General features: G+C 42.5%; 2 protein-coding genes across 2 annotated transcripts in view; one reads left to right on the top strand and one right to left on the bottom strand.

Moving 5' to 3' along the window:
- Window positions 1-20,258, top strand: part of LOC134226808 (transport and Golgi organization protein 2-like) — a 180,877-nt gene that overhangs the window by 9,688 nt on the left and 150,931 nt on the right. The window lies entirely within an intron of this gene.
- The window catches only part of LOC134226788 (uncharacterized), a 46,191-nt gene continuing 29,529 nt past the window's right edge, over window positions 3,597-20,258 (bottom strand). Inside the window, exons 2-4 of the mRNA XM_062707775.1 lie at window positions 17,892-18,540; window positions 4,513-4,765; window positions 3,597-4,444 (exon numbers count right to left, since the gene is read on the bottom strand). Coding sequence (XP_062563759.1) covers window positions 4,257-4,444; window positions 4,513-4,765; window positions 17,892-18,540 — 1,090 coding nt within the window. The 3' untranslated portion in view covers window positions 3,597-4,256. The remainder of the gene's footprint in view (window positions 4,445-4,512; window positions 4,766-17,891; window positions 18,541-20,258) is intronic.

Here is a 20,258-nt window from a genome sequence, read left to right as displayed (position 1 = left end):
ATGAACTTCCTATATAATTTCCAAAAGAATATGATACAACGTAAAATGTTACTTGGGTTAAGGAATGGATAGAGAAAAGTTGATGTGATACTGCAAAACAGACGGCTTAGTTTTCGCTCGCGCTGTCGGAAAAAGTTTTTTCAATTATTTTCCGCTTTTCTCGTTCTAAAGTTCAGCACATAAAATTATATAGATGCAGTTCTTATAATAATAAAAAAAACCTTATTTGCACCGTTCTTTTAACTCAATAAACAACCATTCGTTCACCACTAACGCGTTTTTTAGCTTGATTTTATCTGTGCTTGAAGTTCATCACTTGCTAGCGCGTTTTGTCCCAGGTTAGTTTTTAATCAAATCAAAGATTCTTTAGAAAGTTAAGAATCGTCATGCTAGTTTTGTGAGGGGTTAAGATAAGGGGGCATTTTTACAATCCTTCACTGCATCGGAAAATTTGCCAAGTGACTGCAAAATGCCTGAAATGCAACGAAGAATTCGTCAAGGTGCACAGTAGGACTTTTACACTAATGACCTCCCCAGCACAAAGCTGCCCAAGGCTATGCTGCGAGGGTTCCAAGGCAAAAGGGAAGAGGATCTAATGCCGGAACTCTTTTCCAAACCACAATCTATTTTCCAGCGGTCTTTCAGACGCATTACAGACCACCTTGCCTTGAGATTTTTTAAACCATCAGTACATTAACCACTAGATTTCAACTCACCTTTTTCAATCAGCGTTAGGATCTAAAGAATAACCTGGCAGGATTGCCTAAATGTGTTGCCCCAAATGGACGAAGCGAAATGCGATGACGGCAGGTCTCCGTGGGTACGTACATATGCACGCCATGGAGATCTGGCAAGAAGAGGCCGAGTCATGGCTTACTGTTCACCGGTTGACACGCTCTGGTCAAGTTAAGATGACTCGGGGAAGCACTACACACCATGTTATTTTTCCTATCTTTTGTCTCTTTCTAGCATTGTTACCTCGTAATTTTGGAGCGGCGTATTTTAGTTTACAATGAATCGCCTGCTTTGAGCGTGCTTACAGCGGCACACTAGGAGTAAACTTTCTAAAATCAGTATGGCGAAAGGCATCTAAGGTTCGATTTCTCAGAATTAGGTACTCTCTCTTCTTCTTCTTCATTGGCATTACATCCCCCACTGGGACATTGCCGCCTCGCAGCTTAGTGTTCATTCAGCACTTCCACAGTTATTAACTGCGAGGTTTCTAAGCCAAGTTACCATTTCTGCATTCGTATATCATGAGGCTAACACGATGATACTTTTATGCCCAGGGAAGTCGAAACAATTTCCAATCCGAAAATTGTCTAGACCGGCACCGGGAATCGAACCCAGCCACCCTCAGCATGGTCTTGCTTTGTAGCCGCGCATCTTACCGCACGGCTAAGGAGGGCCCCAACGCAGAATTAGGCACCTTTATCGAAAAAATATTTGGTAGGCGTAGTAGAGGACACCTTCCTACATAACCGGTACCAAATAGTTTTTCATGAAAAGTTCCTAATATTGAGAAAACCCGCGTTAGATGTTTTTCGCTATACACATTTCTGGAGGTTAACTCATGCTGGCTATTTTGGGCATATACGATAGCGCCTGGATGTGGCAGCGGCGAGTTGAAAACCAGCCACTGCTAATAATTCATTGTTTGATGTAAGGGGCTGTCGAAATTTCACATTTTCACCCCCTCCCCCCTAATAGATTTTTATAGACTTTTTAGAAACCCTTCCCCCTTCAAGTCTAGACTTTTTCAAAAATTTAACAAAATATCATATGTGATTGGAAGTATATGGAAATCAACCACGTTTCAAGCAATTCAGCTATTCAAATCCATTTCAGTACCGCCATCGGGGGTGACAATGGGTCTGGGGGTGAGAATGGGTCATCGCTCTCATCGGTAGCCTGGAGGTCGTAGGGCAAAATCGTTCAGAAAGGTCTCGTATATATTTTAGTTTTCTTGCCCTCAGATACATTTAATCTATTCTACAAGCATTCTAAGTAGTTGAAACAGTGACCCATTCTCACCTCCATTTGACCCATTGTCACCCCCGACGACGGTATGTAAACATTACAGTAAAATTCGAGTTTCAAACATAACAAAATCAAACTGAACAAAATCCAACAGAACAAAAATCATTTTGAAACAAAATAAAACTTAATCCTCTGTCCATAGCTTCTGAAACCAAATCTCAAAGCCAATCAATTTGATTTATTTTGAATTCAATTCCTCCTAGAGGTGTGCGCCACCGCCGCCGACACCTGCATCGGCGCGCCACTGCTTAAAATCCGTCACGCATCTGACCCAGTGGTGCGAATTCTCAATCTCAGTGACTGAAATTTGTTGGATATTGATACCATTGCCTCTCCACACTCACTTCTAGCAGTGAAAACTGAAAATGGTTAGCAGCAACAATCAAAGATAAAGTAAACAAAAGACCTCACTTCTCATTGCACACGCAGCCCGCAGTGACAGTCTATTCAGTTCACTCGCTGCTGTGTGAATGCGACGGCCCTATATAAATGCATGGGTGAATACTATCACTTGAAAGACAATGACAGGAAATTTGTGCCCAATGATCATCAGCTTCAGCCCGCTGTTGGCAAACCGAGTTTGCTAAGCTACTCCTGCTTTGATTTCATCGCCGCGACGGCGACAACTAGTCGCCGCGATTCAATCGTTGGGTCGCTGCAGGCAATGTTCCATTTATGCTTCCATACCAACGGCGACGGAATCGCTGTCGCAAAGCGATAGAATCGCGTCGCGACTGTCTTGTCGCGTGTGTTTGAGGGAACCTTTAAACTTGCTGTTGAACATCGCACTCAATGGTGCGGTTAGGAGATCTGGAGTCCAGGACAATGGAACATTCATCAAAAGGCATGACTTTGTAGACGACATGGACCCAATTGGAATCGAACCCATGGCAGCATTGAAGGCTTTTGTTCTACTGAAGAGAGAAACGGCGAGGATCAGGGTTCATAGATCTTACTCAATCTCAGGAGCAAAGGATGCTCACCCTCGCAAGTTTTCGACGAGAAATCGATTCGCGGGAAAGAAAACAGTGTTAAGAGTGATACCTAACAAATTTTCTCTCACTTCGATTGCCGCGAAAAGTGGATTGGCTCCAATTATTTTCTATATTTTTCATGCCTTTTCGTGCCGTCACCATAAGTGTGTGGGGTTGGTGTAAGTTACTACACCGTGTGTTGATAGATTTACCTCATGTTGACACAATGAGTAAAAGGTAAAAACGACAGAACGAAAAAATAATTTCTATTGGCAAGATTTTCGTTCTTTCAGAAAAGAGGGTTGAGTATAAAATGTTCTTCCTTTAAATCTTTCGTAGATATATTTAATCATTTTCTACCAAGGTAATGATTGATGAGGATGTGTTTTGAAGTTCTTGAAGAATTTGATCACCTTAAAACGCTTGTAACAGATGACAATGACGTTTCCCGTGAAGTGAAAACACAAATTACAGCGAATAGGGTCTTCAAAGGCGTGGGCCCCGCAGCATAACGCAGTAAAACGAATTCCGTTACAACAATGATTGACAGATTGTGATACATGTGCAAGCAAGGACATTGACTTACGTTAAATCTTATTTATTTATCTTACATCTTATAATCTAAAATAGTAAACCCTTCTTATTAGTTGAACATCCATCGGTGGAGTGAAATATTTTAGGCTTGATCGTGTACGTATTTCTTTCATTTTGTTCATTTAACACTAGTGAAATCTTCAATAGTTTGGCTGAATGCACCGAATCAATCCCACAATTTTGAGTATCCTTAAGGTAATTTGGAGTGGTGCGACATCTTAGTACTAAATGAATTGTGCTTACAGTTTACTTATATATTCAGATAAAACTTTAATACTAATTGCTTTCTGGTTTTCCAATTGTACAGATCACTAGAATGTGATGATTTTACTGTGCCAATTACGATTCGTAATTTATTATTTTTGCCTTCTATTTGTTTGTTTGTAACATTGCTAACTCTAGTATCCCTGCATTAGATGCCTTGTTTATTTTGATTTTATTTGATAACCATTTGATATTGTGCATTTATTTTGAACGTCTGATTCAACTTCACGGAATCTTACAACAAAATACTGTCATTATTCTTTAAAACCTATAAAATACTGACTAAGTACTTTCCTACGATAACCTCGATTTTTTTTTGAATCCATGATTGTCAAACAAATTGATCATTGATTGTACGTTTAGTGAACTAGTTTATCAGAAATCCTACAGATAACCCAACTGAACCATATCCCGACAGACACCGGTCATTCTTTCGATGTAGGCCGGATTGTACAGCAAATCTTTGGCATATTTGTCCAAATCGCTCAGTTCTGAGGATTCCAGCGCGGCGGACACATCGGGAAGATCCTTCTCCACGCAGCACGTGGAATGGAGAGTCATGAGGGCCATTCCTAGAATTGTATCAATTCGATTAAAACCGATCTTCATGGCGAAAGCGGACGCATGGTGCTTCACCCACCGAAACCGAAACGGGCAAACTTTTGCAGATGCAGTTGCAACGTGTCGAAGGGGAACAGCCGATGACCGTCGCTTCCAAGCTCATCGATTCGCTCGACCAATGCGGTGTGATACTTGTGCAGCAACTCGGGCAGTCGCTTGCGAAGGCCGGTATCAGTGCAGCAGAAAATGAAGTAGGACAGATCGATAACCGGTGTACCGCAACGTGTGACCTGCCAATCCAGGAAGCGCAACTCCTTGGGCTGGTTTATGTCCTGGAATTGAAATATAATTTAGTTTGGAGAAAAATATGTTTATACATACATTATTTGTCAACAAAAGAGTGCTAATGCACGTTCGAAAGGAAGATTTGTCACATTTGTCACCAACCAACGACGAATAAAATATTTGATTAAAGGAAAAAAATATCCAATATGCAATTTCTTAAACAAATCGTTATGCGAGTTTTAAAAGGACCAGGGCTGCAGTGCTAGTACCCTTAGTGAAACGTTTATTAGACGCGTATTCTATACCTATGGAAATTATTCAAATAATTTCTATGCAAGACAGCGCACAGTGGCGAGCCTTCATACAAATCCCGGACAAAATATGAGATTGCGTTTAAAACTTCACCACAGAGTAATTTTGAAACGTTAAATTCATTTTGAGCTTAAAATGATTATCCGACATACTTTATGTTATACAAGGGCTTCCGCAAGCCCAGGCGATAGGGTCTAGAACAGCGGTTCTCAAGCGGTTCTCAACCTTTGTCTTGAAAGGTACCCCTTCGAACTTTTGCATTTATTGAGGTACCCTCTATTTTTTTTCGATGTAAATTAAAATAAGCGTAACTCTAACTGACGGGATATGTTCCGTAAAACTTTCCAATTAAAATGATGTTTATATATCAAGCTTCATACAAGACTTTAAGGTCTCTTGGAGACTTCTGGCCTCTTAAAAAAAAGGCTTCCGAGTCTTTTAAATGGAGGCTTCTGAGCATCTTGAAAGGAATCTTCTCAGCCTCTTGCAAGGAAGCTTCCAAGTTTTTTGAAATAATAAAAAATGCTTCCGTGCATCTTGAAAATAGATTTCTGAACATGTTGTAAAAAGGCTTTCGACGAGCCTCTTGAAAGGAGGCTTTCAAGCCTCTAGAAAGGAGGCTTTCGAGCCTCTTGAAAGGAGGCTTCCGAGCCTCTTGAAAGGAAGCTTCCGAGCCTCTTGAAAGGAGGCTTCCGAGCCTCTTGAAAGGAGGCTTCCGAGCCTCTTGAAAGGAGGCTTCCAGGCCTCTTAAAGGAGGCTTCCAGCCTCTTGAAAGGAGGCTTGAGGCCTCTTGAAAGGAGGCTTCCAGGCCTCTTGAAGGAGGCTTCCAGGCCTCTTGAAAGGAGGCTTCCAGAGCCTCTTGAAAGGAGGCTTCCAGGCCTCTTGAAAGGAGGCTTCCGAGCCTCTTGGAAGGTGGCTTCATCTTGAAAGGAGGCTTGTGAGCATCTTGAAAGGAGGCTTCCGAGTTTCTAGATATGAGGCTTCCAAGCATCTTGAAAGGAGGCTTCTGAGCCTCTTGAAGGAGGCTTCCAGGCCTCTTGAAAAGAGGCTTCCTGAGCCTCTTGAAAGGAGGCTTGAGCCTCTTGAAAGGAGGCTTCCAGAGCCTCTTGAAAGGAGGCTTCCAGGCCTCTTGAAAGGAGGCTCTGAGCCTCTTGAAAGGAGGCTTCCTGAGCCTCTTGAAAGGAGGCTTGAGCCTCTTGAAAGGAGGCTTCCAGGCCTCTTGAAAGGAGGCTTCCAGGCCTCTTGAAAGAGGCTTCCAGGCCTCTTGAAAGGAGGCTTCTGAGCCTCTTGAAAGGAGGCTTGAGCCTCTTGAAAGGAGGCTTCTGAGCCTCTTGAAAGGAGGCTTCCTGAGCCTCTTGAAAGGAGGCTCTGAGCCTCTTGAAAGGAGGCTTCTGAGCCTCTGAAAGGAGGCTTCTGAGCCTCTTGAAAGGAGGCTTCCAGGCCTCTTGAAGGAGGCTTCCAGGCCTCTTGAAGGAGGCTTCCAGGCCTCTTGAAGGAGGCTTGAGCCTCTTGAAAGGAGGCTTCCAGGCCTCTTGAAAGGAGGCTTGAGCCTCTTGAAGGAGGCTTGAGCCTCTTGAAAGGAGGCTTCCGGGCCTCTTGAAGGAGGCTGAGGCCTCTTGAAAGGAGGCTTCCAGGCCTCTTGAAAGGAGGCTTCCTGGAGCCTCTTGAAAGGAGGCTTCCGGGCCTCTTGAAAGGAGGCTTCTGAGCCTCTTGAAAGGAGGCTTCCTGAGCCTCTTGAAAGGAGGCTCTGGGCCTCTTGAAGGAGGCTTCCAGGCCTCTTGAAAGGAGGCTTCCGGGCCTCTTGAAAGGAGGCTTCCAGGCTTCTTGAAAGGAGGCTGAGCTGCTTGAAAGGAGGCTTCTGAGCCTCTTGAAAGGAGGCTTCTGAGCCTCTTGAAAGGAGGCTCTGAGCCTCTTGAAAGAGGCTTCCAGGCCTCTTGAAGGAGGCTTCCGGGCCTCTTGAAAGGAGGCTCTGAGCCTCTTGAAAGGAGGCTTCTGAGCCTCTTGAAAGGAGGCTTCCAGGCCTCTTGAAAGGAGGCTTGAGCCTCTTGAAAGGAGGCTGAGGCCTCTTGAAAGGAGGCTTCTGAGCCTCTTGAAAGGAGGCTTCTGAGCCTCTTGAAAGGAGGCTTCCGAGCCTCTTGAAAGGAGGCCTGAGCCTCTTGGAAGGAGGCTTCCAGGCCTCTTGAAAGGAGGCTTCCAGGCCTCTTGAAAGGAGGCTTCCGAGCCTCTTGAAAGGAGGCTTCCGAGCCTCTTGAAAGGAGGCTTCCGAGCCTCTTGAAAGGAGGCTTCCGAGCCTCTTGAAAGGAGGCTTCCGAGCCTCTTGAAAGGGGGCTTCCAAGCATCTTGGAAGGAGGCTTCTGAGTTTTTCGAAACGAGGCTTACGGGCACCTTGGCTTTCGAGACACTTAGAAGGAGGCTTTAGTGTCTTTCGAAACGAAACTTCCGACGCAATAGAAGGAGGCCTATTGCAACGAAGATTTTTAGCTTTAGAAGCATATTCTTAACATCTTATTCAATATTTCGTCGCGATTAGATAGATTACATTGATGTTTTTGTTTTATTTTCATCAGTCGACGTTTTGTGTTTTTGATCTTTTGTTCCACAGTCCTTCATACACTGTGCTGGCAGGATTCAAATGTCTTCGATTTACTGATCGTCATGCATATTATGTACATATTAGGGGGAATGACGGCTTTGGCAGGTTTTGTTCTATTATTGTCAGGGGGTTTTCTATAACTAGTTATGCTCAAATTTGGCCTAAACATTCTTTGCATATCAAAGAATATTGTGACCAAATTTCATCTAATTTGGTCAACAAAAACCCCCTGATAATAATAGAACAAAACCTACCAAAGCCATACTTTCCCCTACATAATACCAGATCTTTTCGAATCTTTCCCAAAAAAGTTTAGCCAAATTTTATTTTCCCATACATATTTGTTCGGGAGACACTTTACGGAATGGACTTCAACAAGACACCAAAAATTTAATTTACAAGCTTCTACCAAAAAATTTTGGAACTAGCTCATTCAATACATATGCTAAATAAAAAAAAATATGGGCCTCACGAAAATCACGAAAAAAAATTTGAGGTTTTGTCCGGCTTTCCGTCACTGTGCAGCGTCTGCCGGGGCGTTAACTTGTTAAGGGTGGTATGGACTTCAAAAGTACTGGGCAAATTGATAGGACAAGGAATGGTCAAGGAATGATTCCTCTACTGAAATTCCTTGAGCAGTACGGAGCTGGCAAGGAAAAGGAATAATTCGGCAATAGCAGGCGTATTGCAGTGAAGAAAACACCGACTGACGCCTTGCCTTGCGGAATAATGCACTGATGCATTATTCCGCAAGTAAAGTGACGTTTTGTCAAGTTTTTTTTTCAAACTGCTTTTGTTTTTGATTGTGATTCATTGCAAATTTAATTTTTCAGGATGTGATGATCTTCTGATGACGGTACCATGTTGAATTTAGGTGCTGGCCATGAAAGTGCTAATACCAATTAGGCAGTCCTTGTTCGTGAACCGTTGGCCCAGGATTTTCAACAGTCGATTAAAGCTCCACCTCCTGGCCAACCTGAAATTTTGAGTGCGTTATGAAGATTTTGATGCCGTTGCTTCAACACCTATCGTACCTGCGTTTTAGGTGCACTTTAGCAGCACTTCCACAATGTTCATATCAACTATCACTAATGGAAGCTTCCAGCTGGTGTGTGTTGTAATAGCTATGATAAATGGTATGATTACCTTTAAATGTTCGCACAATTGATCCCTTTCAACACACTTCTTGCAGCATTACGATGTTGAATCCGGAATCTTCAAGTACATCGTCCAATGTGCTTTCCACTTAATGAAGTTGAGGGATTTGCAGTTGCACGTATCGAGCCTTCAATCACTAGACCCTAATATTCGCTGTGTTCCGATCCGTATTCTCTCTTGATTATTCGTTGCTTGATTTTTAATGCTAGCTAGCAAGGTATGACACCAACCGACTGATTTTTTGAAGAACCATAGTTCACAGCTTTGCAGGAAAATGTTCAGTCGACCTAACAAGAGGACCGACTTAACAGACGCTGCTATGAGCACGATCAGATTTGCAACTCCGGAGTTACGGAACCCCCCTTCGCTATCAACAAAAGTCCCCAAAGGCACCATGAGGATGTAAGGATGAAAGTTGCTTGGCAGGAAGTTAGAGACCACTCAACAGGATCTATTTCATTCTTCCAAGTGCTGTCGTCGAGGGTGACAATGGGTCAAATGGGGGTGAGAATGAGTCACGATTTTGTTATCCGACCTCCAGATTGTTGGTGAGAGCGATGACCCATTCTCACCCCCTTGACCCATTGTCACCCCCGATGACGGTACACGAAATATGCATGGTATGTCATGTCCTGAATTTACCCTGCCAAATAATCCAAATAGATTCAATAAGTAGGAGTGCGTGCATTTGTGCTTATTCTGCGTCTCGAGTGAGTCGAGAATTTTCGACTTCGAAACGTCTCACGTGAGAAAACCATGTAATTTAAATGGGAGGTATCGACAATTCTCGCTGCATTCAAAACGCCTCACCTCATACGAGACGTAAAATAAATACAATTGCGTCAACTTAGAGTAATTTGCTATGATTCAGTTAAAAATAGATTGTAATGTTGTTAAATAGATGATAAATTAAAACAAATATAAAATATACGAATAAATTAAGAATGCTTTATTGGTACACTTTTTTTAGGGGGAAACGCAATGGAGTGCGTCAACGGAACGGCAAGTGGTATGTCGATGGTTTCTACTAAAAAAATCAGCATCGTTGCCGCTGTTGCAAAACGCATTTGCTGGACAGGTTTTATTTGACGTTTGAAGTTTTTAAAAAAGATTTCAATTATTTTTAGAGACAATTTAATTTAATTTCAAATACATTAAAATAAAATTTTAATTGATTACTAGTTGATGGATTGACTGCTTTAAATATATCAGAACAGCATACTGTTACATCCCTATAGGGATAATGTTAGTTGATGTCATGATCCGTCCAGAAGTTCTTCTTTAAAAAACACTTAAAAAAGAAGCAAATCCGAAAGCTCCTCCAGGTATTCCTCCAAAAAGGTCCTCCACAATTTCTTTCGATAGTTCCTCCAGAAGTTCGTAAAGAAATTCTTCCAGAAGCTATCCGTTGTGTTGTACTTATTTCCTTCCAATAAAAACATATTCTTTCTTTAGAAAGTTCCTCAAGAAATTCCTCCAGAAGTTCTTCCTAAAATTCCTCCGCAAGTTTCTCCAGAAATTCCTCCAGAGCTTTCTTCCTGGTTTCCACGGGATGTTCATCCTGAAATTTCAGGTACTCCTGCGCAAGTTCCTCCAAGAATTCCTTCAGGAGTTCCTTTTTTTCAGAAATTCCTCTAGAATGTCATATGGAAGTTCCTACAATAATTCCTTCGGCAGTTCCTCCAGGAGTTCCCCCAGGAATTTCTCTGCAAGTTCCTCCAGTAATTCCTTCGCAAACTTTCAGGAATTCCTCAAGAAGCTCATTCCAAGAATTTATTCGAAATTTCCTCCAAGAATTTCTTCGAGAATTTGCCAGGAATTCCTCCGGCAGCTTCTCCAGGAATTCCTCCAAGTAATCCTTATTCTGTCTTCGGAAGTTCCTCCAGGAATTCATTCGGAAGTTTTTCCAGGAATTCCTTTGGAAGTTCTTCCAGGAATTCCTTCGGAAGTTCCTCCAGCAATTCCTCCAGGAATTCCTTCGGAAGATCCTCCAGGAATTCCTTCGGAAGTTCCTCCAGAAATTTCTTCGGAAGTTTCTCCAGGAATTCCTTCTAAAGTTCCTCCAGGAATTCCTTCGGAAGTTTCTCCAGGAATTCCTTCGGAAGTTCCTCCAGGAATTCCTTCGGAAGTTCCTCCAGGAATTCCTTCGGAAGTTCACCCAGGAATTCCTTCGGAAGTAGTTCCAGGAATTCCTACGAAAGTTTCTCCAGGAATTCCTTACCTATTATTCCAAGAATTCTTTCAAAAGTTCCTCCAAGAATTACATCGGAATTCCTGGAGGAACTTCCGGAGGAATTCTAGGTGAAACTTTGGGAGAAATTCCTAAAGGAATTTCCGGAGGAATTCTCAAAGGAACTTCCGAAGGAATTCATAGAGGAACTTCCGGAGGAATTCTAGGTGCAACTTCCAAACGAATTCCTGAAAAACTTCCGAAGGAATTCCTAAAGGAACCTCCGGAGGAATTCCTAAAGGAACTTCCGGAGGAATTCCTAAAGGAACTTCCGGAGGAATTCTAGGTGCAACTTCCAAACGAATTCCTGAAGAAACTTCCGGAGGAATTCCTAAAGGAACCTCCGGAGGAATTCCTAAAGGAACTTCCGGAGGAATTCTAGGTGCAACTTCCAAACGAATTCCTGGAGAAACTTCCGGAGGAATTCCTAAAGGAATCCTTATTCTGTCTTCGGAAGCTCCTCCAGGAATTCCTTCGGAAGTTCCTCCAGGAATTCCTTCGGAAGTTCCTCCAGGAATTCCTTCGGAAGTTCCTCCAGGAATTCCTTCGAAGAATCCTCCAGGAATTCCTTCGGAAGTTTCTCCAGGAATTCCTTCGGAAGTTTTTCCAGAAATTCCTTTGGAAGTTCTTCCAGGAATTCTTTCGGAAGTTCCTCCAGCAATTCCTTCGGAAATTCCTCCAGCAATTCCTTCGGAAATTCCTCCAGGAATTCCTTCGGAAGTTTCTCCAGGAATTCCTTCGGATGTTCCTCCAGGAATTCCTTCGGAAGTTCCTCCAGGAATTTCTTCGGAAGTTTCTCCAGGAATTCCTTCTAAAGTTCCTCCAGGAATTCCTTCTGAAGTTTCTCCAGGAATTCCTTCTAAAGTTCCTCCAGGAATTCCTTCGGAAGTTTCTCCAGAAATTTCTTCGGAAGTTCCTCCAGGAATTCCTTCGGAAGTTCACCCAGGAATTCCTTCGGAAGTAGTTCCAGGAATTCCTACGAAAGTTTCTCCAGGAATTCCTTACCTATTATTCCAAGAATTCTTTCAAAAGTTCCTCCAAGAATTACATCGGAATTCCTGGAGGAACTTCCGGAGGAATTCCAGGTGAAACTTTGGGAGGAATTCCTAAAGGAACTTCCGGAGGAATTCTCAAAGGAACTTCCGAAGGAATTCATAAAGGAACTTCCGGAGGAATTCTAGGTGCAACTTCCAAACGAATTCCTGAAGAAACTTCCGGAGGAATTCCTAAAGGAACCTCCGGAGGAATTCCTTAAGGAACTTCCGGAGGAATTGCTAAAGGAACTTCCGGAGGAATTCTAGGTGCAACTTCCAAACGAATTCCTGAAGAAACTTCCGGAGGAATCCCTAAAGGAACCTCCGGAGGAATTCCTAAAGGAACTTCCGGAGGAATTCTAGGTGCAACTTCCAAACGAATTCCTGGAGAAACTTCCGGAGGAATTCCTAAAGGAACCCTTATTCTGTCTTTGGATGCTCCTCCAGGAATTCCTTCGGAAGTTCCTCCAGGAATTCCTTCGGAAGTTCCTCCAGGAATTCCTTCGGAAGTTCCTCCAGGAATTCCTTCGGAAGTTCCTCCAGGAATTCCTTCGGAAGTTCCTCCAGGAATTCCTTCGGAAGTTCCTCCAGGAATTCCTTCGGAAGTTCCTCCAGGAATTCCTTCGGAAAATCCTCCAGGAATTCCTTCGGAAGTTTCTCCAGGAATTCCTTCGGAAGTTCCTCCAGGAATTCCTTCGGAAGTTCCTCCAGGAATTCCTTCGGAAGTTCCTCCAGGAATTCCTACGACAGTTTATCCAGAAATTCCTTATCTAGTTATTCCAAGAATTCTTTCGAAAGTTCCTCCAAGAAGTACATCGGAATTCCTGGAGGAACTTCTGGAGGAATTCTAGGTGAAACTTTAGTAGGAATTCCTAAAGGAACTTTCGGAAGAATTCATAAAGAAACTTCCGGAGGAACTCCTAAAGGAACTTCCGGAGGAATTCTAGGTGCAACTTCCAAACGAATTTCTGGATAAACTTCCGGAGGAATTCCTAAAGGATCTTCCGGAGGAATTCCTAAAGGAACTTCCGGAGGAATTCCTAAAGGAACTTCTAGAGGAATTCTTAAAGGAACTTCCGGAGGAACTCCTGAAGGAGCTTCCAGAGTTATTTCTAAAGGAACTTCTGGAGGAATTCCTGAAGGAACTTCCAGAGGAATTTCTAAAGTAACTTCCGGAAGAATTCATGAAGGAATTTCCGGAGGAATTCCTGAAGCAACTTCCGGAGGAATTTCTAAAGGAACTTCCGGAAGAATTCATAAAGAAACTTCCGGAGGAACTCCTAAAGGAACTTCCGGAGGAATTCTAGGTGCAACTTTCAAACGAATTTCTGGAAAAACTTCCGGAGAAATTAAAAAAAAATACCTCCGGAGGAATTCCTAAAGGAACTTCCGTAGGAATTCCTAAAGGAACTTCGGTAGGAACTTCCGGAGGAATTCTTAAAGGAACTTCCGGAGGAACTCCTGAAGGAACTTCCGGAGTAATTTCTTAAGGAACTTCTGGAGGAATTCCTGAAAGAACTTCCAGAAAAATTTCTAAAGGAACTTCCGGAAGAATTCCTGAAGGAACTTCAGGAGGAATTCCTGAAGGAGCTTCCGGAGGAATTCCTGCGGGAACTTCCGGAGGAATTCCTGAAGGAACTTCCCGAGGAATACCTGAAGGAACTTCCGGAGGAATTTCTGAAGGAACTTCCGGAGGAATTCCTAAAAGGAACTTCCGGAGGAATTCCTAAAGGAACTTCCGGAGGAATTCCTAAAGGAACTTCCGGAGGAATTCCTAAAGGAACTTCCGGAGGAATTCCTAAAGGAACTTCCGGAGGAATTCCTAAAGGAACTTCCGGAGGAATTCCTAAAGGAACTTCGGAGGAATTCCTAAAGGAACTTCCGGAGGAATTCCTAAAGGAACTTCCGGAGGAATTCCTAAAGGAACTTCCGGAGGAATTCCTAAAGGAACTTCCGGAGGAATTCCTAAAAGGAACTTCCGGAGGAATTCCTAAAAGGAACTTCCGGAGGAATTCCTAAAAGGAACTTCCGGAGAAATTCCTAAAGGAAATTCCGGAGGAATTCCTAAAGGAACTTCCGGAGGCATTCCTAAAGGAACTTCCAGAGGAATTCCTAAAAGCACCTCCGGAGGAATTCCTAAAGGAACTTCCGAAGGAATTCCTAAAGGAACTTCCGAAGGAATTCCTAAAGGAACTTCCGAAGGAATTCCTAAAGGAACTTCCGAAGGAATTCCTAAAGGAACTTCCGAAGGAATTCCTAAAGAAACTTCCAGAGGAATTACTAAAGAACTTCCGAAGGAATTCCTGGAGGAATTCCTAGAGGAACTTCCGGAGGAATTCCTAAAGGAACTTCCGGAGGAATTCCTAAAGGAACTTTCGGAGGAATTCCTAAAGGAACTTCCGGAGGAATTATCAAAGGAACTTCGGGAGGAATTCATAAAGGAACTTCCGGAGGAATTCATAAAGGAATTTCCGGAGGAATTCTTAAAGGAACTTCCGGAGGAATTTCTAAAGGAACTTCTGGAGGAATTCCTGAAGGAACTTCCAGAAGAATTTCTAATGGAACTTCTGGATGAATTTCTGAAGGATTTTTCAGAGGAATTTCTGAAGGAACCTACTCGGGAATTCCTGAAGGAACCGCTGGAGGAATCCCTGATGGAATTTCCCTGATCCTGATCCCTGATAGAACTTCCTGAGGAACGGAACTTTTGAAGGAATTCTTGAAACAATTACCGAAGTTTTCTTGATGAAACTTCCGAAGGAATTGCTGAAGGAACTTCAAGGGTAATTCATGAGGGAACTACCATAGGAAGTCCTGAATGAGCCTCCGGTCGAATTCCTATTGGAATTTCAGAAGGAATACCTAAAGCATCTTCCGGAGAAAATTATTCCTTAAGGATTAAGTTCTGACTAGAATCCCGAAGAAATTTCTCACATAGTTCCTTCAGGATTTGCTTTGAAATTTGCTATAAATATTCCAATGAAAGTCTCTTGGGAAGTTCATTCGAGGTTCCTTCAGAAATTTCCTTGGAAGTCCCTTAAAGAGTTCTTCTAGTAGATCGACCAGTTATTCCCCCGAATTCTTCTGGGAAATCCTCCATAAGCTCTGGTACGTTTTCTTCCAAAGGTTCTTCCCGGAATTCCTCGGAAAGTTTCTATAGATTTTTTTTCGGGAAGTTCCTTCAGGCATTCCTCCAGAAGTCCTCTACCAGTTATTGTTTTGAAAGTTATCATTCAGAATGTTGTTCCAGGAGTTGCTCCAGAAGTTAGAAGTTAGACCTTTTTACGGAAGATATTCCGAGAACCCTTCTAAAATGTCCTCTAGGAATTTCTCGAGATCAACCAGGAATTCTTTCGGAAGAATTTCCAGGATAATTGTGTGCTCAATTTTTATTCATCGCCAACGTTTCGATCCGGGCTAATCGGGGAAAAGCAATTACAAATTTCACAGTCAAAACCCACTAGCCAACTTCCAGGAATTCCTTGGAAACTTTCTTCAGGAATTCCTCCAAAAGTTCTTGTAGGAATTCATCTAGAAGTTCTTCTACGAAATCCTCCGAGATTTCTTCCAAAAATCCCTTAGGATGTTCTTCCAGAAATTCGTTTAGAAATTCTTCCAAGAACTCCTCGAAAAGTTCCCTTCAAGAGTTTATTGGAAAGTTCCTCCAGGAACTCCTCCAAGAAATCAGCCAGGAATCAAAAAACCTCCAATATAAATCGCTCAGAAAGTTCCTTAAAAAGTTCCCCCATGAATTTCTCAAAGAAATTCTCAACCCACATTCCGGTAATTCTAACGGAAATTGCCCCAGGTATTTTTCCAGAATTTCCTTCGGATTTTTGTTTTCCAAGAATCCCCCCGCAAACGCCTGCTCCAGAATTTCTCTCAGAATTGACATTTTTCAAGCTATATCTCCCAAAATTTCTCCACGAACTCATCCAGAAAACACTATTCGAATATCCTAAGGAGTTCCCAAAAGATTCTATAATTCAGTTCCTGGAATATATTGAATTTTTGGATAAATTCGTTAAGGAATTTTCTGTGTAATTACGGGTGAATTCTCCAATAGACTTCCTGGATGTATTTATTCGGTAGGATTTTTTGAAGGAACTTTCGGGACGAATTCATGAAGGAATTTCTGGACGAAATCCTGGAGGAACTTCCAAAGGGATTATTAGTTGGTCTTCCGGAATTGCTTCCGGAGAATTTATAAGCTATTAAATAAGTTCACGCCGATCCACGCCGCCGATCTTCAACTGCATGACACCGCTAGGCCTCCTCCACTGGCTGAAAATGATTCATCATTACGCCGCAGCTGATAAAATTTCATTAGGCGCAGAAGTCTAATTCTTTTCTTGAAAAAAGTAGAGTTACTGCTCCTTGGTTTCATATGAATTCAATTCCTCCGATCTGAAAAACACGGTTTTCAGAAAAACGTGACGAACGATAAATTCCATGTTTTACACCTACCTCAAAATATTGCAGAGAAAGTGTTATCCTATATGAAACCAATTGTCTCGGATACTTCAGTTTATGATCTATCATTTAAAACGAAAGAATCAATTTTCAAACCCCTTTCGGTGGCCTAATCCTTTGAATGACTCGAACAAGAATGCAAGGTTAATGGCTCGCCTAAAAAGCGCTGGATGCAACGAAACTCAAGCATCTGGGGCTGCGTTTTCAGCAAACAGTACTAGAATTATCGTCCCGTCTGCGAAAATCAAGACGACATTGATTCAGTGATTCATTTGATGGACTCTTAGGGGCCCCATACACGTTCCGACATGTTGTACAATTTTGACTCCGCCCCCAGGATATTTGGTTCGGTCGGAGTAAAGTCGGACCGTCTGTGGGCAAGTTGTACTGTTCAGCAGTCGTACAACTTGCCCACAGACGGTCCGACTTTACTCCGACCGAGCCAAATTTCCTGAGGGTGGAGTCAAAGTTGTACAACATGTCGGAACGTGTGTGGGGCCCCTTACGTTTAGAAAGCAAAGTTTGGTAGGTAGGAGAGCGATGAATTCCGCCGATGATGGAATTCGGTGGACCAGGCCGCCGAAACTGAACGTAACTCATTCGGGTACCTAATCGTTGACAGGTAGGCAGAATGGGATGCAGCAAACAGCTAAAAATATGGAGGAAGTGGCAGGAATTCTTCCGCTGACTTGCACGGAAATAATCATTTATTAGCTTGAGCGAGGAGGAATACACGTCCGTGTTTCTTCAGAAGTCCTCGTAATGATTTTTATCCGACATTGCTACAAGAGATGTTTTTTTTTAGAAAAAAAAAGTTGTAGCTATTATTTACAGTTACCTACCTGCTCGGTGACAACACAAAACATGATTTTTTTCGCCTACTTTATTGACTAATTTTATCAACTATCAAAATTACTTTGGTAATTTGATCAAATTTTCCTTGACCTTTTTCCTTGAGATCTGCGTACTAGGCTTTAAGAAAATTATTTTGAGCTTTTTAGTGGAATGTTCTCACCTGTCATAAGACGAGTTTAAACAATCCCATTGAATTCCACCACTTAATTGTATCCTGACAGATACGTATTTCGACCTCAACAGTAAGGCCGTCTTCAGTGTTCAGACGGCCTTACTGTTGAGGTCGAAATACGTATCTGTCAGGATACAATTAAGTGGTGGAATTCAATGGGATTGTTTAAACTCGTCTTATGACAGGTTAACTTGTTACTAACGCAGACAAAAACTGGATACAAATTACCACTGGAGAGTATTGCATGCACTAAAATGAAGATTAGCTGCCATGATGATAATGTCTTATTTTCTATTCGTGTTTAAACACTTCTACAGTTACGTCATGTCAGATTGCCATGTCTTACCTTATGTCTGTACAACAAGTTGCTGATCCAGCAATCGCCATGGCAGACTACCACATCGTCCTTATTATCGACACAGTCCACCATCGACGGCCCGTACTCGTCGCGAAATCGGAGCAACCTCTTGGAAACTGCTTCATCACCCTTAGCCGGACTGTGCTCCAGCGTTCGCATCGCGTAGTCCACCTGTCGCTTCAAAAACCCCTCGAATGAACCATGCAGTGGTGCCACAAAAATGGTTTCCCTCAGCTGGCTGACAATTTTCGCGAAAATTTCCGGCGCCTGGTCTTTCATAGCGAACGATATCGCATGAAACTCTGCCAGCTCGGTCAGAACTCGCAGAACATTGCTGTAGTCCAGGGGTTCCGTGCGTTGAAAGTTTTTGAAACCCTGCGCTGTGAGATCATTCTGCAGCACAAATTCTTGCCCGTCGGAACAATCCGAAGCGATTACCGTCGGATAGTGGTTGAACATACGCGACGGTTTGAGGCCACGTGTTTCCTGAAACTTTTCGAACGTCGGCAGCACGATGTCGAATATGTACTTCTCACGTTGAAAGTGAGCCGAGCTGTTGTAGAGACTCCTTCGTAGTGGGCTTGTGGGTGCCACCTTCGCAATGACGCTGATGACCTTTGCGAGCTCGGCGAGGGTACTAGGGAAGGACAGTGGGACAAAAACAAAATGGATTAAAATATAAACATATTATTTGTATCGAAAAAAATGTAATAGCATCTGCGGAAACGTGGTTTGCTACATCGATAAAGCGCTGATCATACAATTCGATAAGTGGCCACATGCGAAGGTGACTAAATTTGCTCGCGCAAAAAACTTGAGTAGGGTAAAAATTCAAGCAGTTGTGTTATCACATGGCTGTGGAAACTCGAGATATTTTAGCCGACATTAGGTAATCAAAAATAAGAGTGTAACATCTTAACTAAATTAATGTGAGATGACTTTTTACATGCCATAAAGCCGACGGGTTTTAAATCCCAGTCAGTTCATTGAACTTTCGTCGTTGACAATGAGTGTTCACCTTCGCCAATTGAAATGTAAATATGCCGTAATCACGGAAGCACCTACCCTACTAATACGTAATCAGCAAAACTTGTTAAAATCGCTGCCCATGGCAAGGGCTGTTCGCAATTTTCAGCGCTGTTGGCGTTTGTCAGGTTGCCGAATTGCTGCGGTGGACAGTTTTACCGGTGGCGTTCTTCCGAAACTCGATCGCGTTTATTGTTTTCGGTTGTGTTGTACGAGCGCTCTGTTTTGTAACTCAATAGCTTCAGAGCACCACTCTTGGGAATCGAACGTATTTGCCGTGGTGTTGAATGAATTCCGTCAGTACAGAGCACCCGAACTACAATGCACTTCCGCATTTTGGTGGATTGTGCTTACTTGCATGACGCGAATGTGGCACATGTATGACCTGGTTTCCACTGATGGACCTACTTGGTTCGCGTTAGGGTCAGGTCGAACTTGACGTGGAACGAAGTTTGCAGTTTTAAGTAACTTTTTGCACTCTCTATTTACTGCTTTTAAAACCAATTCTAAGCTTGAAATATTCTATCTTGATCCGAACCTCAACTATCTAACTATCTAACATAAAATAAAGGAAACAATTTCAAACAAAATTTCAAATGTCAATACAATTGAAAACAGCATTACAAACTAACTTAAAATTAACAATCAACTAAAAATAACTGAAAGTAAAAGTAACGTTCGTACAATATTCTAAGCTATTCAACTGCACGGGTACCATGTATTCCTAGGTCGATCGATGAATTCGCCGTTTTTGATTACATCTGACCGAGTAGAATTGCAGAATGCAGCAGATCTCCATTTTCCATCCAACACTACCTTGAACGAGATGTATTCTAACTCGACGCATGATTTCCATTTCGTCGCCAGTTTTACGACATTTACAATTTCCTTGTCAGTAACTCCAAGCGATCTCATAACCAATGTAGCTTTGTCTTATTCAGTCACACAATTTTTTACGTTGGATAAGAAGTGAGAATGAGCTCTGACTCCCGATACTGATAGGCTCCTTTTGATCCGTTAAACTTGCATGGTCAATATCAATACTATTCAATGTGTGGATATATCGCCGGGGTTCTACCAAAACGCATTATTGTAGGGAGAATGTTCCCAAACCGATAGAGACCGGTAGAGGCCATGAGGTCGCAAAAAATAAAATGTCTGGCCAAGTTGTCTGGCCAATACGCCACATAGGAACTAGTAACCTTTTTATTATGAGGCGGTAACATACTAATAAACGTCTTTGTAGTGGTATACTTTGCACGGGAATTCTAAGCTTTTTTGCGTGAAGGGCATTCCCAGATATTGAATTTATGATTGTCCCACAATTAG

This window comes from Armigeres subalbatus, chromosome 3, assembly GCF_024139115.2.
Source record: "Armigeres subalbatus isolate Guangzhou_Male chromosome 3, GZ_Asu_2, whole genome shotgun sequence".
Lineage (NCBI taxonomy): Eukaryota > Metazoa > Arthropoda > Insecta > Diptera > Culicidae > Armigeres > Armigeres subalbatus.
Note: the sequence above shows the minus strand (reverse complement) of the source record. Positions and strands in the feature narration are given on the sequence as shown.